Source organism: Pleurodeles waltl, chromosome 4_1, assembly GCF_031143425.1.
Source record: "Pleurodeles waltl isolate 20211129_DDA chromosome 4_1, aPleWal1.hap1.20221129, whole genome shotgun sequence".
NCBI lineage: Eukaryota > Metazoa > Chordata > Amphibia > Caudata > Salamandridae > Pleurodeles > Pleurodeles waltl.
The window spans coordinates 887,673,260-887,693,829 of NC_090442.1; the positions used below are offsets into that span (position 1 = coordinate 887,673,260).

At 44.3% G+C, this 20,570-nt stretch overlaps 1 protein-coding gene across 1 annotated transcript in view; it reads right to left on the bottom strand.

The window, feature by feature from the left end:
• Window positions 1-20,570, bottom strand: part of RELN (reelin) — a 1,304,886-nt gene that overhangs the window by 705,796 nt on the left and 578,520 nt on the right. Inside the window, exon 9 of the mRNA XM_069229640.1 lies at window positions 18,938-19,034. Coding sequence (XP_069085741.1) covers window positions 18,938-19,034 — 97 coding nt within the window. The remainder of the gene's footprint in view (window positions 1-18,937; window positions 19,035-20,570) is intronic.

Genomic DNA, 20,570 nt, shown 5'->3' on the forward strand with positions numbered 1-20,570 from the left:
TTATAATGGAGTATTCAAACGCCATTTTTTGCTTTTTTATGTAGACATATATTTTGGGCTAATGATGAGCTGGATAATGCACAACTTAGCCCACACGTGACATTATTCCACAAGCGCTTTATGCTGCTCAATTGGAGTACTTTGCAATTCCCAACTTGGAAAATTGAATAGCAGAGAAGCAGAGGAGTTCAGTCTGATGGCCACACATTATCCGGCATGTTACAGGACTCATTAGACACAATGCCAGGGAGGTCTGCAAACTCTGCACTCTAATTCCACATCCATCTTCCCCAGCCACAAATCTGCAGCTAGATGAATCTCGGAGCACACAGAAGGGCTGTCTTGCCTGTCAGAAATATATTGATGTTCCTGAGCCTGTGCGATCAAGAAAAAGCATTGACAAAGACAAAGCATACTTATTTTATGTATATATTTTGTTTATGAACTTGCAGTTATATAAAGCTCAAACTAAACCGAGGGATGTCAGAGCACTTTACAATATCCATCGGAAAGTTACAACAGATACGGAAATGATAGAAGTGATAGAGTCACTGGTAAAATAAATCTAGTACAACTAGATGGGAACAACCCAGGTTCTATTTACAAACAAAAGCGAAAAAGAGAGATTAAAAACATAGACATTTCCCAATCAGCGGCAGCTTTAACTACTTCTTGAAAGCATCAAAAGAGGGGTTTGTGTGAATCTCTGGAGGGATGGAGCTCCATATTCTGGATGCACTATTCCAAACAACAATCTGATTCTGAGTTGTATGAACCACAAAGGTTCTAAAGGTAGCGATTCAGCACTATGGAGAGTGCTGCTGCCCCCAGACAGGGTGCGTATTTGAGACAGGTATTTCAGGGTGCCACAGCACAGCAAGACTTAGAAGATTAATGTAGCTTTGACGAGGAGCTCTTTGAGAGTGATGAGCACTGGGGTACTGTGATTGAAGCTTCCCTCTTCTGCGATCAGTTTTGCTGCAGCATTGAAGCTAGGTGGGTCACACATTACTATGGCCACGTTTATATGTAACTAGAGATTGTACCAATATTTTTAATATCAGATTGAGGAATGAAAGCTTTGATATTGCTGAGAAGTATGAGTTGGTGTTGGGTTCTCTTTGTTGTAGCATTTATGTGTGCTTGAAGGTTCAGACTCTTGCCAGGGGTGATCCCAAGAAATTTGGTGCATTCATTGATTTGGGATTTCAGTTTAGTACATTTAGTAAGTCCAGTCAGTCTTGGACTACAGCCAAGCTTGTATGTACTCTCAACTTTGATTTACAAAGAGTGTCTTCTGAAGATAAAGCCTTTAGGTTCAGCTGTATATTGTCAGCACAAATGTGGAAGTCAGGTTTTATGAATTTTAGGATTGTTATATAAGGTACCATGCACAGTTAAAAAGAGTTGGGGATAGTATGGGTAACTGAGGTGCCCCTTGCATGGCGGTAGATAGATTTGATAGTGCCTTGTTGAGTTTAATGGTATGAAGAATACTAACTTGGAACTGTACCTTATATGCACTTTCTCTATATGAGATTGATTAGTAGGATGCTGTGACTATGTCTAATGCCACATATAAATTGACAATTATAAGTAGGCAAGAATCAACCTTGTCTGGGAAGAGTGTGGTCCATGGCAGGCAGAATGTTTGTTTCTGTGCTGCAGTGTAAAAGAAACCCATGGGAGCTACCCACAGACCGAAACTGGACAGTGCTACATAACATGTAAAGCTACAGTGTCCAACTAGGCAATGTTTATAATAATGACCTCGTAAAAGAGGATAGTTCAGACACATCAATCCCAAAAACAAAAGGCATGAAAAATGTTTATTGGCATCAAACCACATATGCATAAAAATAGCATACATCATTTTATGTGTAGACCTGCACATAGGACATAGGCAGTAATCATGAAAAAAACATGCTCAAACGTGAAAGTGTCCATGCAGTACTAGTGGCAATAAGAAAAGTACAACCCGAATAAAGTGATCAAATATAACAGCGACAAACCAAAACAAACACAAAGAGAGGAAATTAATTAACAGAGCATTCACAGCCTAGCTCCATAATAGCCATGCCCATCTTACATTCATTTTTCAATATAGCACCTAACCAGTCCTGACCATCATGGCTAATGAGGGAAAGCTGGGCACTGGACTCCATAGAAAAATACCTTTTTGCTATACAAAAGTCACCATCCTCGCGGTCTTAAGGACAGACTTCCATATGGCCAATTCATATGAATCCATAGCAACTGCAAATCGAAATCTAACTTCGTTAGACTACCATTCTCTCTACCAAACTACATGAATGTGGGTACCCCAAACCACAAAGATGGGGCACTGAAGCGTCACGTGTTTCTGTGCTGTAGCCATCTCTGGCTGAAAATTGTAGTAGGCTGTTGTTGTCGATGTTTTGCTTGAATTTAGCATTTTTCAGAACTTTCACAGGGAACAGGAGATGTGTCACTGGTCAGAAATTGTTCAGGTCTTCTGTGTCAGTTCCTTGTATTTTTTAGGAATGTCATAACCGTTCCTAATTTCAGACAATTGTGAACTGTCTGGATCATAAAGTTGCTAGTTTATTATCCTTATAAGTGAGATTAGCTCATCACGGTTTGAAGCTGGAGGATAGCATTAATGAGAGTTTGGGACCAAATAGGATTTTGAGAGTGTGTGAAATACATAGATGGTTGTAGAATAAGTCTTGCCAGAGGGAGGTGTTGTGAGAGAAGAAAATCAAAATATACCTCATGCATCTTTTTGTGCAAAAATATTGGTCAGAGATAAGTGTTTTCTAAGTTAAAGTGCTTTTTCATTGAATGTGTGTGTGGCTCTGTCGATTGGTGACCCAGTGAATGAACTGGATAAATGAATGAGTGGGTCAATGGGTCGGCGAGTGTATTAGTACCTGGACTGGTGAGAGTATGGATGGATGAAGGGTGCAATGGCTGTGTGAGGCATCAAGGGCAGTGTGTAAGTGGCAAGAGTAAAGTGGGATGGGGATGAGCGACATGTGTGTAGAAGGCTGGCCCTCTATGTAGTGGGCAAAGCTAGGCACACTGTGCAAGGGGTCCAGTCAACCAAACCTTGGTTTACAGGGGTGAAAACTAGATCACCTAATGCTCGAATTTGTAAGGTAGCTTGGTCGAGCAGTTAGGCCAATCTTGGAGAAGTACAAAGCATTTGTTGTACTCACAGTATCAATCTTGCAACTCACACACTCAAAGGAATAACTTGAGACCAATTTATAAAAATACTTCACATTTTTATGTAATGTTTAAGCTCAAGAATATCAAAATTGGTTAAGTACTTTTCGAGATATTAATTTGATCAAGTTCTTCTTTTGCAGGCTGGTCAAGTTGATGAATAAGGGCTGAGAAATATGTGAACAATAACTAAAATAAGCAACACTAGGGTTGACCTTTTGCCCTTTCTCTGTGTATTGGTCCTATTAATTATGGGAAAGGGCTAAAGCCACCTCGATTCAGATCTTAAGCAAGCACTGGGAAAACAAATAGGTCGGACTCGCTTTTTGAGTTTTGACTAAAACATTAAAAAACCTGCTGCAGTGAAATAACAATTACTTTCTACATATCATTGATTTATGATATATTGCATTGAATATGTAATGATTCAGAGTGCAATGTGTAAAAGTCAATTTGCATTAAAGTTACCATACTCCATGAGAGGTCCAATGACAACAGTTAATAGCATGAGGTGAGAGAAAATCTCCACATTGGTGAACCAAAGAGCACTCCCTGAGTCCCATAGAGGGTTGGTAAAAATAGCACTTAGAGACATGTGAGCTGGGAACCCAGACCCAAAAAGGCTGTCAATTCATCTACTCGGACGCATTTGATTCAGAAACTTTGAAGATACCAATCACCTGAAAGGTCGGCCTTTTCCCTTCATATACTGCCCTGTGCTCACTGGGTCCCTCGTTACATTACTGGTGCAATCAATCTGTAACTGTCATTAATAAAAGGCAACGTACACCACGAGGTTTCTTGGCGCTTAAAATTAAAAGGATAAACAGAGAGGCTACATTTACGAGGGTCCAGCTCATCCCGTAAAGCGGAGACCATGAAAGAGCCAAGTGTTAATGTGGGGTCGGAAGGTTCAATGGTTTCAGATATATCCGATCTCAGATGGTAACATTTTATTGCGCAGACATCTGCTACCACATGCAGAGCATCCAGAGTTAGAGGGCACAAATAAGGGCAGAGAGAATGAAAGGGACAATGGGATCTGAAGGAAATACGGTCGGTGGACGATCCTGCGTGCTGCAAGCAAATCTCTTCTTAAGCGGCAACCAATGTAGATGTTGAGGGGCATATTTATACTCCGTTTGCGCCGGAATTGCGTCGTTTTTTTGACGCAATTTCAACGCAAATCTAACTCCATATTTATACTTTGGCGTTAGACGCGTCTAGCGCCAAAATCCATGGAGTTAGCGTCATTTTTTAGCGTGGACACCTACTTTGCGTTAATTATATGCAAGGTAGGCGTTCCCATCTAAAAAATCGACTCCGAGGCATGTGCGTCGGATTTATAATCCCGGGCAAAAATCACGCCCGGGAGTGGGCGGGTCAAAAAAAATGACGTACGGCCGCTTTTGCGCCGTTTTTTAGCGCCTGCAAAAGGCAGGCGTTAAGGGACCTGTGGGCTCTGAAGGAGCCCAGAGGTGCCCCCCCATGCCCCCAGGGACACCCCCTGCCACACATGCCCACCCCAGGAGGACACCCAAGGCTGGAGGGACCCATCCCAGGGACATTAAGGTAAGTTCAGGTAAGTGTTTTTTTTTTTTGTGGCATAGGGGGGCCTGATTTGTGCCCCCCTACATGCCACTATGCCCAATGACCATGCCCAGGGGACAGGAGTCCCCTGGGCATGGCCATTGGGCAAGGGGGCATGACTCCTGTCTTTGCTAAGACAGGAGTCATTTCTATGGGGGTTGGGAGTGAAAACAAATTGCGCAAATCGGGTTGAGGCGAAAAAATTGCCTCAACCTGACTTGCCCCATTTCTTGACGCCCAAGCCCCATATCCCCCTACGCCAGCGCTGCCTGGTGTACGTCGTTTTTTTTAACGCACACCAGACGGCGCCGGCGGCTAACGCCGGCTAACGTCATTCAATAAATACGGCGCCCGCATGGCGCTTCAGAATGGCGTTAGCCGGCGCCAATTTTTTTGACGCAAAACTGCGTTGGCGCAGTTTTGCGTCAAAAAGTATAAATATGGGCCTGAATTTCTTGAAGCCAAAAACACGGACCTGGCCCTTGAGATATGGACATACGGAAGTCCATTCGGAGTTTTAACAGCGAACACTATATATATCGAATTGTAGTAATACAAAGGGTGCTGAGCTGGACATCAGAATCAGGACTCGATTTACCTCTCTTCTAATGGCTGGGGCATTTTAGGCTTCACTTTTATTGCAACTTGTTTGCTCTGCCTACATCATTGTTATTCTGCAATGGAGTGTCTTCATAGCGTGTCAAATAACATATGTCACTACATAGCATAGCATAATATTCAGTAACATACAAAATATTATACAACACAGCACAGCATAACACACTGTAACAGAGAAAAACATTACAAAACTTGACACCAGAGCTAATAAGTGCAAGGTAAGGCATGCATTGGTGCTTTGGAACTCCTCTTACAGCTTGGGTTCTGTGACAAGTGAGGACATGACCCAAGCACAGAGAAAGAGACTTAACTCCTTTGGAGGAGCAGGAATAAAAAAGAGAGGGAAGAACGAAAGCAACTTTTGACTTATTTTTTACCCTTACCGTTCGATAACTTAGGGTTAGTGTCACATATGCGAGATTAACAGCGTTCAAACCTGAGAACTGATCCCATTCTTATTTAACAATATTCTAGAGTTAACTTACCCCAGGGGCGTGCTCAGTGGGGTAGCCAGTAGGGTATGAGCCTTAGTGCAAGGAAGGAAAAAGGCCACCTGGCCACTGTTTGAACTGTAAAATACATCAATAATCAGGGTTCAGTGGGCCCTTGCGCTACTTGGCCCTGGTGCCACTGCCCTTGCTGCACAATAGAAGCTACTCCTGGGTGCATCTACTGTGTTTGTTCACTCCGCACGTTCATTCTGTGACTCAGGTACCTACCTCGCCTGCGTTGAAGCAATACCAAGGTTTCGAGTTGGCATTCTGGGAGAAAGTTCGTAACTTTAGATTTACTGTTCTGACTCCTAGTGACTCCCAATCCATTAACATCTGAATTTTATGACAAGACCGGAGGCTCTATTATGCGTTCTTTTCATGCTTTAATATTAACAGCAGCAGTCAAGAAACTACAACTCCCATGAAGGTTAGGATTGGACTAACCAATGGGAGCAAAACAGTAACTAAAACTAGACCAATAGGAACAGGCCATCAACCATAGAGAGTACCCTTGACTGCAAGCAGCCCTCTTTTCTTGCTGCTCGCAGTCAAGATAAGTACTCTCTTTGGTCGTCCTGATATTTATTACTTTGTTTATTCTATATTACTGTTCCTTATACTTCTGAGTTTGTATATTTTACTGTCACCATTCTAACTGTGGCTGTTAATTTAGTTTTCTACCGCTTTTGCACCCGTTATTCCGCCTTTTTAACCTTTTTCGTTTCAGCCCCGGGCTTAAACCGTCGCGTTGCCGCGCGCCGGCTTGAGCGTTCTATTACGCTCTTTCTTCGTTGCCTCAGCGCGTTCATCTGCGCGTTCCCTGACAAGAAGCTTACCGTTTCCAGACCGCAGCTCTCGTCCGTGCGGCCGGCTCCGACAGCGGTCAGACTCTTCCTTTTCCCCTCCGCGCGCCTCCAGCTTAGTCTGGAGAAACTAATGACCACTCCTTAGCGGTTCTTTACTCTTCCCCGTGTTTCGGCAAAAAATTTAATCCCCGCCCAGGGGAGGAGCCATTTTTCAGCCGGTGGAGCGTGTTGCTCCTATTAATTCTTTTAACCCCTTTATTGCCATTTTTCTTGAGGGCGCTTTTTTGCACACAGTTTTAGCTGTATTTTGACTGGGTTTTGGCACATTTTTCTTATTATTATGGATTTGGGGAGTTCCCCTTCCAGGTCTGCCTCTGAGGAGGATGAGGGATCCTTTTCACAGGATCTTAATAAATTTATCCAGTCCTCTGTCAAGCAAGCCATGAAGGCTTCTATGGACAAGATGTCAAAGAACATTGAAAACTCTGTTCTGACTATGGTGTCCAAATCTATGGCCCATTCTGCGGGGGAAAGCAGAAAACGAAAGCTTTTTTCTTCTAAAATGAGCAAAGGCGCACAAACAGATAGTGAGGTTCCCTCACGCCAGACTGAGGACTTGGTTCCTCCCAGGCCTCCTTCTAAGGAGGGGACTACTTCAAAAAACTCAGCTTCTCAATCCAAATGCAGAGCTAAATCAAAACATATTATCGCGCCTAAAAAGATTGTAATCTCAAAAATTTTGGACACAGATGACGAGGACATGGATGTCTTATCCCAGTCTGATACTCCTGAGGAGGGTGTTTCTCCTTCTTCCCCTTCCCCCAAACGTAGGAAAACTTCGGTTGCTGACCCCTCTTCTAGTGTTGTTGACTCGGAGGGTGTCCCTATGTTCGACCCATCCCTCATACACCATCCGAACTCGACGGAATGGCTCCCTTTGGACCATGTAGGAGATTACATTGCCTCCCGTTTACGTCTCCCTCTGGATAAACAGACAAGATCCAAATTGAAATCTGAATGCCCCAGACCGTCTTTAAATTGTAATATTACTGCAACTCCTATTATTGATGACTCTCTTATTACTTTCTTTACTAAGTTTGGTAAGGACCCTCGCAAAGGAGTGGATAAGGCCTGGACCGCGTGCCAGGACAAGCTCCTGGATGTGGTGGGACCTCTGGCAAGAATTTTTGATTTAGCCGAATCTGCCAGGTTGGATGACTCTCCTATTGATCCCTTGGATCTTTCTCTTTGGATTCAAAGAGCCTTTTGTTTCCTGGGCAATGCTAACGCTGCTATTATTCATGAAAGGCGTAAGGGCCTTCTTCTCAAAATGGATCCTAAGCTAGCCAACTTCGCCTCTCGAGATCCTGGCATTCAAGCTGACGGAAAACTCTTCGGCGACAATTTCATCAAGGACATCAGCCGTTTTGTGTCCACATTCTCTTCTCTGGACAAAGCCCAACAGAACCTCAAAAAGGTCTTCAACCAGCGTGTTTTTTCCCGGGCCGGTAGAGGTAGGAGCCGCTTTACCGGCCGCTCATACAGGAATCAAGGCTCTAGAGGATCCACCAATTCCTCCTTCAACTCATATTACCACGAGTTTAAACCCCAATTCTACCCGCAACGATCTAGAGGGTTTCGCAACCGTGGCCAACGTTTCTCCAGACCGGCCATTAATTCAGGTAAGCCTACCTTCTGGCCCTCCCGTAGGAGGGCGTCTTCGTTTCTTTCTTCCGAAATGGAAGTCAATTTCTACAGACCCTTGGGTTCTTTCTACAGTCCTGGGATACCAGATCGAATTCCTTTCTCCTCCCGTCCAACTCTGCCTTCCTCCTTTTCCAAAGTTTTCTCTAGAAATGTCCTCTCTAATATCCTCAGAGATTCAATCGCTCCTAGAAAAGGGCGCCATTCATCGTTGTTCTCCAGACCCTTCCGGGTTCATCAGCTCCATTTTCCTCGTTCACAAAAAGAACAAAAAGTTAAGGCCGGTCATCAACCTGCGATCGTTCAACCAATTTGTCGTCTATCGACACTTCAAAATGGAGACCATTATCCATCTCAGGGACATTTTGCTCCAATTCGATTGGTTAGTCAGATTAGATTTACAGGATGCATACCTTACCATTCCCATTCATCCATCACACCGGAAGTTTCTGCAATTCCTCTGGGGCTCAAAAACTTATCATTTTTCCTCTCTCCCGTTCGGTTTATCTTCAGCACCCTGGTGCTTCACAAAACTATTGAAACCAGTCGTTACCTTCCTTCGTTCTCTAGGCGTCAGACTTATTATCTACCTAGACGACATTCTGATCATGCATCAGAGCAAATCCTCTTTACTGAACCATCTCCGGCTTACATCCACTCTCCTGTCAGATCTTGGTTTCCTAATAAATTACGAGAAGTCAGTTCTCTTGCCCTGTCAACAAATAGACTTCCTGGGCTTCCAAATCGACTCCGTTTCTGCGGCTCTTTTCCTGCCTCGTTCCAAAATTTCCGCAATAAAAAAGGAACTAATTTTAACCCTTCAAAAAGATACTATTTCTCTCAGGGCTCTCGCACGGATAGTCGGCCTCCTTTCGTCCTCTATCCAGGCCATCTTTCCGGGTCCCCTTCATTACCGTGCCCTCCAACGCCTCAAAATTCTTCATCTTCGCCGAGGTCTCGCCTTTTCCGACCTTGTCTCTCTAGACCAGGAATCCCAGCTGGAAATTCAATGGTGGATATCCCATTTAGAGGCTTGGAACGGCAGATCCATCTTCCCCTCTGTGCCCGATCTTGTGTTAGAATCAGATGCAAGTCTCACGGGCTGGGGCGCCCGCTGTGGGTCAATATCGACTGGCGGTATATGGTCCGCAGAGGAGTCCAGATTGCACATAAACTGTTTAGAGCTTCTTGCAGGCTCCTTTGCAATCAAAAGCTTCACAAAAAACAGGGCACGCTGCTCCATTCTGCTCCGTATGGACAACATCTCAGCCGTGCGTTACATAAACCATTTAGGGGGCACCAGATCCAAACCCCTGGCCCTTCTGGCCAAGAGCCTCTGGGAATTTTGCCTGTCCCACAAATTCTCCCTACTAGCGGAATATCTTCCGGGTTCGCTAAATTCCAATGCAGACTGGTATTCCCGTCACCTCTCGGACTCCAGCGATTGGAAATTACATCAGTCGGTCTTTTATCAGATAGAACGCAAATGGGGCCCTTTCCACGTAGATCTATTTGCGTCCAGACTCAACACCCAGCTTCCTCTCTTCTTCAGCTGGCGCCCGGACCCTCTAGCGTTAGCCACGGACGCCTTTCTACAAGACTGGTCCGGTTCCCTCAACTATGCCTTCCCTCCATTTATCCTCATCAACAGAGTCCTGAACCAGGTCAGACGTCAGAAGGCTTCCATTGTTCTGTTGGCTCCCTTTTGGCAAGCCCAAGTTTGGTTTCCTCCTCTTCTAGAGTTAACGGTGGACTTTCCCATCTTACTTCCGACTTTCCCGTCCATCATTCTAGATCCTTTTGGTCGCCCTCACAATCTCATACTCGATCACTCTCTAACCATCTCGGCCTGGCTCATTTCCGGTCTGCCCGACAGATCCATTCTATTTCGGCAGAAGCTTCAGAGTTCATTAATAACGCATGGGCACCCGGTACCAGGCGAGCCTATAAATCAGCCTGGGCTCTTTGGACAAGCTGGTGTTTGGGAAAATGTTCCAATCCCTTTTCAGCAGATCTGAACCTCATTATTAATTTCCTAGCCGCCCAGGCAGGCCTAGGTAAGGCTTATCGCACTATCAACCTTTACAGATCAGCTATTTCCATGAACCACGAAAACATTGATGGTAACCCGGTCGGGTCCCATCCACTGATCTGTCGTCTGCTCAAAGGAGTCAAACTCTCCAAACCTCCTGCGCCCAAATACTCGCATATATGGGATGTTTCCCTCGTGTTAAACCTTTTTCTTTCCTGGCCGGATAATCCAAGTCTTTCTCTTAAGATGCTCTCCGCCAAGCTTACTATGCTACTTTGTTTAATTTCTATTAAAAGGACTTCGGACGTTAAGTCCTTAGATGTTTCTGCCCGTCAATTCTTGCCTTCTGGGGTTCTATTTCACATTTCCAAACGCACCAAAACTAATTTACACTCCGTTTTCTATCCCTTCTTTCCTGACAAACCTAAGTTATGTGTGGGTCTTTGTTTAAAAGAATATGAAATTAGAACTGCTGTCCTGAGAAAGTCCTCTTCCACTCAATTACTGATCTCCTTCCGAAAACCTCATGGTCCAGTGACTTCGGCAACTCTGGCCCGCTGGATTAAAATGATTTTGTCATTGGCTGGTATTGATATTTCTGTCTTTGGAGCACATTCTTCCAGAGGAGCTATGGCCTCCAAAGCTTTCGCCCTTGGGTCTAGCTTGGAGGACATTCTCAGGTCAGCAGATTGGTCAAACGATAATGTTTTCAAAACCTTCTATTGTAAACCTGTTAGAACTGCTTCTTCCCTAGTTATTGATAAGCTTTAAACGCGCATAATAGAGCCTCCGGTCTTGTCATAAAATGTAGATTTTCCTAGTAAGTTATGACGGAAAGTCTTAATTTTATTAAAGACACGGAGGCGAATATTATCCCACCACAGTACTTTTATTAATTGTACTTTTTTCTTTCCCTCCCAGCGACTCCAGCGTTGCCTCCAGCTTCCGGATAACGCCGCCAGTTCAATCAGTTCCTTCTTCATGAAGAGGCCTTCGGAGACGTCATCTCTATTGTTCCAGGCTCAGTTTCCTCACCCATCATCCTTTCGACTCTTCACTTTGCTACAAGACTTTCTCTCCATTTTGTTGGCTGTTGCAATAATTGGTCTTACTTACCCTTTGTTCAATGACACTATTTGACCTGCTCGTTCAAGAAAAGAGGGCTGCTTGCAGTCAAGGGTACTCTCTATGGTTGATGGCCTGTTCCTATTGGTCTAGTTTTAGTTACTGTTTTGCTCCCATTGGTTAGTCCAATCCTAACCTTCATGGGAGTTGTAGTTTCTTGACTGCTGCTGTTAATATTAAAGCATGAAAAGAACGCATAATATTCGCCTCCGTGTCTTTAATAAAATTAAGACTTTCCGTCATAACTTACTAGGAAAATCTACATTATCATATTCTATATTACCTTGTGAATCTGCATTGGGTTTCCATTTAAAATCTAATGGGATTCCAAACTGTCATGGTGAAAGTTTTCTTCCGGATTTCATTCTCTTCATGGTTGTTTCTCCATCCTTATAAACGAGGGCAGGCAGCATGGTAGGATGCATTGAAACATTGTTCATGTCCATTTTATTGCTCACTCTTGCAAACTGGACGCTTTTCCCCTGTTCAACTCTTCTTCCCAGCCTAATATTCTGGTTCCAAATTGCTACTTGGTTTGCCTGACTTCTCGGAAGGTTTCTCGGACTTCTTCAGTTTCCCCCCTTCTGTGGTCTTCCTACATCAACCAAGAGACCTGCCCTTGACACCCATTTAGCAGTTATTAATGACCAAAGGCTTAAATAGAGACTTGTCACTACCTCAGTGAGACCTTAATGTAGTTGAGTTATGAACAAGAACCAAAAGTACACTGTTCCACACAGAAAGGGACTAGGGAGAGTGGGAGAGTGTACAGTGGGCCAGTTAATCTCCCGGTTCCCCCCCCCCCTTTCTTTCGTGATACGTTGAGTTATGAACGTCAGTAAGACAGCAGTTTCCAATAGACAGGATGAAAACAGAGTGTAACATGGATACATGCATTTCTTTGAATATATATACCTTCTTGACTGACAGCATTCTTCAACTGCTTTCGAGAGTGTATGAAATTTGAAAATTGGTTGAGGGAAGCAACAACAATCCTTGCCAGGGTGAACCACAAAAGTCACTCATTTAATCTGTGCTTAACCCTCTGGTAGATTGGTACAAAGGAGTAAGGCGTAACTTAGAGACAATGTGTTAAGTATTTATGCAGCACACAAATAGTAATAAAGTGAAAACACAACACAGGAAAAATTCCAAATCAATTTAGTAAAATAGAGTACATTTTAATAAATAAAATGATACTAGAACATCAAAAAATACAATCACTAGAACCTGGAGATATTCAATTTTAAAGTTTAGAGTGAAAAAAGCGCTTAAAAGCACAAAGTGCCACTCATGGTCATCTGGTCGTACAAGACTGGGGGAATGTCACAAGTTCAGGCCAACCACGATGGAGCATGGCTTGGATACATGGGCCAGGTTAGTCCCACTGAAAAAATCTTACTTTCTCAAAGTCCAGTGCGACGAGTTGCATTTGTGGTGGAGGAAGCCTCAAGGGCAGGGAAGGCATCACAGATGGTTGTTACTGTAGGGTGAATAGCAGGCTGGGGGTGAGTCGGCTTTTGTCATTGTAGTGTGGAGTGCAGATCTTGCATTGCTGGTTGTCACAGTAGCGCAGAGTGCAGATCTCGCATTGCTTGTTGTCACCGGCAGTTGCTGTAGCACAAAGAGCCGGTCTCACCAAATAATCAAGGGTTGCAGTGTGTTGGCAAGAATGGGCCTGTTCACAGTCGTGAAGAGCCCAGACTTCAGGATTTCACCTTTTCTGCTTTGGAGGAGCTCAAACCGGTGCCTGCCAAGGGTCCAAGACAGGGAGGCACCTCTAGGGGATTAGGAATTCACTCCAGCAGAGGCCAGCAGGGCTCAGGCAGGTCCAGTTGCAGGTCCAGGCAGGCTGAGTGCAGCAGGTCAGCTGGGCAGTTGCAGAGAACACTCTGGACAGCCAACTGACCCTTAAAGTGACTCAGGTTAGCCTGGGGTGAAAGGAGCAGGTCCAGTCTCCCTTCTCAGATAGCAAGGCAGTCCTGAGCAGGAGTACTTTTTCTGTAATATCCACAGGTCCAGGAGTATTCTGATGAGTTGTTTTGAACATCCAATATTCATACCTGGTGCCAGCCTTTGTGTTGGAGGGATTCCCTACACTACCCCACATCTGGTTGTAGAATGTTCTTCCCTTGTGAAGGACCCAAGCTGTCGGGGGGGTGACAAAAGACATGTAGGCCTAGTATCAGATTCATTTGTGTATGAAGAAGGCAAAGCCCTTTGAAATGTAAGTGGGACTGGGTACAGCCTCTCACAGGCATCCTGGCAGGATGGCCCATTCTGTTCACACCTATTCCCCTTTTGTGTTACTGTCTGGAAGCAATACACAAACCCCAACAGCAGAGCCATGCACAGCCATGTGACCCAGATCACTGGCAGAAGGCACAAATGTTTAGGACAAAAATGTCAACTTTCTAAAGGTCCAATGGTTCCTTCCTTCTGTGCACTCTATTTAGTAGTTTGCTGTTCTCAGTTAATTGTGTTTTTTAACCTGTGTGCAATCAGGTGTCATGCAATGTCCCATGTTTTGCAAGATTCCAATGAACCAACCAAGTGCTGGCCTCCAGTGGCTAACTACCTGATGCACGTTACTGTGTCCTGCATGTTCATATTCATGCAATCTCAAAATTGAGATTACATGAATATGAACCTGCGGGACACATTAACATGCATCAGGTAGTTGGCCATTGGAGGCCAGCGCTCGGTTGGAACTTTCTAAAATTAGCATTTTCAGAACTGTGACTTAAAATCCAACTTCACCATTAAAGGGGATTTCACATTACAATTAATTTGAGTGTAAACAGCATATTTCTATCTGCTCCCAATCCAAAGTTAGCACTTATTAAATGCAATAAGGTAACCCAGTGTTAATCAATGGAAGAAAAAGGCTTTACTACAGTGAAAAATGATTTTCACACTGCTAGGACATGTAAACCTTAATCACACATGTCCTACTTTTTAAATACAATACACCCTGTCCTATGAGACTTTTGGACCAACCTTATCGGTGATTAATAAGTATTAAAAATGAAGGTTTAAGCCTGAACAAAAGGTTTATATTGCCAGGTCGAAATGACAGTTTTAAAACTGCGCTACAGGCTGCAGTAGTATGAAAAGAGACATGTTTTGAAAAGTCGATATTAGTGGGTGGCACAATGATTGCTGCAGCCCACTAGTAGCATTTAATGTACAGGCCCTTGGTGTATATATATCATATACCAGGGACTTAAAAGGAAATTAATTGTACCCATCAGGTAGATGCCAATTATACCATGTTTTGGGGAGACAGCACACGCACCTTAGCACTGGTTAGCAGGGAAAGTGCATAACGCCCTGGTACTAACACAAACCGGTTCAGTAACAGAAGGAAAAAATCTGGGAGAGACCCTCCAAAGAGGTCCAGGCCCAACATGGAGACAAAGAGATAACACATACCAGTATTACAGAATCCTCCAAATTACAGGTCACTTATTATAACTTGCTTTTACGTAGAAGCTACAGGTGCCTCAGGTGGTCATTACATTGAAGAAGGAATCCCACAAAAACCTGCAACCTCCATTCCCCCCATGGTGCAGGGCAGGTGCCACATTAAAGCCATTGTAGGCAGACACTTTAGGGTGTCAGAACATGGTGGCACCTGACTGAGGCAGAAGGTCTAAAAAATGGCAGTTACTGAGAAGATTGTAAAATGAACTGACAATCAGGGGTGTAGCTTCAAGGGCGGGTGTTTGGTATATTACACCCGCCTAAAAATGTATTCTGCAGTGAATAGTTGTGTAAAAGTGCTTACAGTCGGGTATGATATAGTGTCCTCACCTTTAGAAAAAACACACACATTCTCCTGTGTCTCTGTTTCGAAGGCCTTAAAAATTTCGGTTTGTTTGAAATATGCTATGTTTTAAGTACCCCTAACAATCTGCACTCCTCTCTCTTTCCGCTGCCCCTGAAGCCCCCCTCTTGTCCTGCTTCTCGTATAATTCATTTCACCAAGGTATGTCTGTAATTGTTGGGAAATCCGAAGCTTGCAACCCCCAAAACCTACTGACCAAGCTACGCCCCTGCTGACAATCCTTGCAGCTGAGCTTTTAAGTAGTAGTGCCACTCTGCATCCGACTGACATGATGTGGTTTATGTGGTTTCCATGCGCATCTTTTCGAGTTTTAGGTCTTGAAATGGAGATAATGAGCTCAAAGCATGCCCCCCCCCCCCCTTGTCCAGGCTGCGCACTCAGAAACTGAACAGTTTGTCTGCACGATTAGCATCAAGGTTTATGTGGCACAAATCATTTGGTCAAAACCTCTTAGGATCTGCACTCAGCACTTAAGTAACAGTGTAAATAAATTTGCAAACTGTAGTTTGCTCTTAAATCAGGATTTGCACAAGAAGGGGACTGACCTTCTTGGAGACTCATTTTCAGCCCATGAAAATTGTGTGTTTTGTGCTGTGCCATTAACAGCAGGTGTGCAGTTTCTGCACCATTCCAAGTTTGGGACTTTGAAAAGGTGTATAATGCGATAACTTTGCGCCAATTAAAAGGAGCCTTCTGGTAACCTAAATCCGACAGAAGGGTGCACATCGGTGCAGTTTCTTGGTATCATCAGTGACTTATTTTTCCACTAAGAAGTCGCCTGCTAGACTTGCAAGCTTTTCTAAGTTTATTTTGTTCGAACTTCTGTTTAGAAATATTTATTTCCTGCATTCCAAGATGACTAACATTTAAACATATTTTCCCAAACCTCCTCGCTAACTCCTTTAAATTGGAATGCAAATGTGCTTTGAAAAATGACCACAGTGAGCTTTCAGAAAGCCCAGTTCCTACATATTAGGACAGGGTGTGTAAGGTATTCAGGAAATGTCTGTTAGTTTTCCAACTAACAAATGCCCTAAATTTATTTTACTGAGTTTGAAGGATACCGCACTGTAGCAGATGCGTGCCAACATTGAAACTTGCTACACAATGTGATGGCTGTATGCAGACATTTGGTACAGACAAGGCAAACCTGGTAGGAGAGTGCTTTCTGATGTTCACTACCAGAGTATACACTGTGGGGAATTTGAGTGCAACAATGTACAAGTGACTTAAGGCAGAGGTGTCCTATACTGGTCCAGGAGGGCACGATCCATGCTAGAATTTCAGCATAAAGTATTGGCTATCCTATGTAGGTAGTCTAATGATTCGCAAAGAATGTCTGTCACATAGACCTATATTAGACAGCTCACAGGGCAGCTAAGCACTGCAGAGTCCCCTTGCTTCCTTTTGCAGAACAGTGGTTTACATAACTCATCTCCAGGACTCCTACCCATGAAATGCCAGACTTCAGACCTATCCTTAGCTAGTTTTCTGACTTGGGCATGTCTTCTCCTTAGGGGATTGGCATAGCCGCTTTAGTAATATTCATTCTTTGAGGACTACAGTTCGGTGCATATCTTGATTGATGAAATTGACATTCTCCAGTACAAAAATGTAAACAACAATAGTTCACTATGGAATGAAAAACATGCTATAATATACTACATAAGAAATAGGTCGACAATTGAATAGAACAAACAACAATCAATGCAATTTTTAACAAATCAAACCGTGCTGCTTATGTTTCCAATCAGCCAGTATTTGTTCCGAAAATAACAACAAAAGGTGGCTCATAAGACACTTAGGCCCTCATTCCGACCCTGGCGGTTTGAAACCGCCAGGGTGGAGGGCAACGGAAGCACTGCCAACAGGCTGGCGGTGCTTCCAGGGCTATTCTGACCGCGGCGGTAAAGCCGCGGTCAGAAAAGGGGAACCGGCGGTTTCCCGCCGGTTTTCCCCTGGCCCAGGGAATCCTCCATGGCAGCGCTGCTTGCTGCGCCGCCATGGGGATTCCGACCCCCTTCCCGCCAGCCTGTTCCTGGCGGTAAAACCCACCAGGAACAGGATGGCGGAAACGGGTGTCGTGGGGCCCCTGGGGGCCCCTGCACTGCCCATGCCTCTGGCATGGGCAGTGCAGGGGCCCCCTAACAGGGCCCCACCATGATTTTCATTGTCTGCTATGCAGACAGTGAAAATCGCGACGGGTGCTACTGCATCCGTCGCACCCCTGCAACTCCGCCGGCTCCATTCGGAGCCGGCTTCCTCGTTGCAGGGGCTTTCCCGCTGGGCCGGCGGGCGATCTTCTGGAGATCGCCCGCCGGCCCAGCGGGAAAGTCAAAATGACCCCCGCGGTCATTTGACCGCGGTGCGGTCTTTGGGTGGCTTCCGCCCGGCGGGCGGCGCCCGCCGGGCTCGGAATGAGCCCCTAAGTCTAGGTTTAGAGCTTCTTCTTGTTCCCCAAGCAGTACTAGGAATATCCTCTTGAAGCTCTCAGGTCCAGGACTTTAATGGCGGGCTTCTGCTCTGAATGGTTTACCATCCTGCAGTCAAAGATGGATAGGAATGTCGCTGACCTCAAGGGCATTTAGATCAGATATATAATTGTCTAGTTCACTACGTTTAGAAGGTCTAGACTTTTTTCTGCTCACAAAACTGTACAATTGGACTGCCTTGCGACGTTTCTCTTGTAGATACCCACATTCACATCCCATCACTGCCGGATGCCCTGGGCTCTTATTACTGGATTAAATAGCAGCCGATAAGAAAGATAAGCTGCGCGGCTTTACCCGTGTAGGAGGACACTGACTGTTACTTAGACTGCTCGTTAGTCCACCTATTTGTTGTGAACTGTACTAGAGTATTTTTTGGTCCCATAGGGAACCACTGCGTTACATGTTTACCCAAGGTTCCTGGTAGGTGTAAAAGGCAGCTCCAGCTGTCCTAGCTTATATTTCGCTTTCTCATCTACATATTGACCACAATAAGCCCAGGATATCGAATAGAAAAATATGAATTAATTATTATATTGGTTGTATATGAGAGTTGATATAGCTCACAGTGTCACAAAAGCTGACTGATGGCGGGACCTAAAAAGAGAGAATGTCTGTGTTTCTTCCTCACCTTATTTCACTGCAGAGATCTTTTACCACAGGGACTTTCTAGTGCTATATTTCATTTCCACGGGTACATATGGCCTGTTGCTGAATAATACGGTTTTCTTACTGCCCTTCCCTGATAGTTCAGATTGCCTTTTGATGGTGATGGAAGAGAGCCAGATGGAGGATGAATTCTTCGTTGTTGGTGGACTTACTTAAATATTGGAGGATTCACACAGTATTTTTTTAGCCTTCAATGTTACAAGTTTGTAAACATATTCATTTAATCACGGTTGCAGTGACAATAACAGTATATTAAGAAGTCAAATCCTGCAGTGCTTCAGATTACAAAATCCCAGGCATAAATGAAATGAAGAACTCTTGCGCTTAAATAGCGTAAAAATGTCACAAACCGAATTTTTTCTAGCTGGATCCAATCTTCTGTGTTGTTCTTGGAGTAGGACACGATAATGCTGGGGTCTGAGTAGCTGAAGCGGCAGGTGCCTGACCCTGGGGGAGGAAGGTGTGAAATTGATTAGAACAGATTGGACATGTAAATTACCTCCCAATAGTCATGGACTGTGGCTGACCCACGGCCTCGGTCATCAATCGTACATCAAACATCCATAATCGATAATGAAATTTCAAGCGATTTTGGAAACATGAAATCATACATGCTTTAGCAGGACTGATGTAGGGGGAATAAATCACTGAGTGCAAAGCAATCTGCTGTAGATTTCCCTTGGGGGAACAGAATACATTACTAAAACCTTTGCACCATAAACACATATACTGTTGACACATAATCTGAATATATTACCACGGAGCAATCAATCTGTTTTATTTGCACAGATGTATCCTGTTGCTGGATTTCTGATGCCAAATGTATAGGGATTATTTACAATACGAAAGAGAAGGAATATACAGCGTTATGAAAATGTTAAAAAAAAGTCCATCTTGCATTCCAGTGGTGAACAGCAGCACAGCTGAGGATACCAACCCGTGCAAGAGCGTTTTAATGAGGGTACAAGACTGAGTTGAAAGCAAAAAGTTTAAAGGATAAACATTACATTTATGCTTGGGTCTAAGTGGGCGTTAACACCACTAGAAGGAAAAAATGCTAAGATATTCGAAAATACTACAAAAATTACCAAAAAATAGAGGGATGCGTCTTTGCTTAGTCAAAGGACTGCTTCCATTGCGGTTCATAAATAGCCTTCTGGAGGGAGTAATTGTGTCACAGCTGTAACTTTTATGCTAATGGTTGCTTTGCATTCTTGTAATGGCAATTGCTGCATCAGTTAAATGATCCCAGTGTAGTTCCTCGTCTGTTTTGAGGGCTGTGGCAAGAGGTGAAGCTCTGAGCAGGGAGGTCAGTGTGGCGCTTGCAGCCTCAGTCCGGGCTAATGTTCTATCCTCTCTGACCCTCAGCTTGCCTTTGCACTTTGGTGCCACATTCCCAAACATTTCTGGGACATTTTCTCCCTCTTCCCAGGTCCCATCCTGTGTGTCACTCTTCCACTTCCATCACACCGCTCACCATTTTAAGGGATTTGTTGTGGATCCCTTCATCAGCAGACATGTTCCACGTCCTCCTGCTCCTTGCCACACCACAAATCAACACCCCCTGCCTCTCTGTCATTCCCTGCTCTCTCCTCCTTTCCCTGCATTCTAAGCAAACAGCCAATGGACACTGATCTACCCCATCTCTGCGCTATACATTTTCAGTTGTTTCAGAGAAGCCTTCAAATTACTTCATAATGTCCAAGTCCACCCTAATTGTATACAGAACTATTATCCCTCACATCTTCAGTTCATCAGGAGGGATAGTCCTGCCCTGTTCACTGACTAAAACCCTCCAGTTATTCCCTGTCGTGCTTTATATCCTAGTTCTGACCATCCTTCTCCAATTATCACTCCTCTGTCCCTCTCCCTTCTTCTCTAAACTCTCCTCCTGCACAATGCTCCAAACTGCCCCACTCAGGCTGCTTTCCACCCTAGAGCTGCTGCCCAAAGACCTGCAGTGTCCCGGTGCAGTCCAACTTC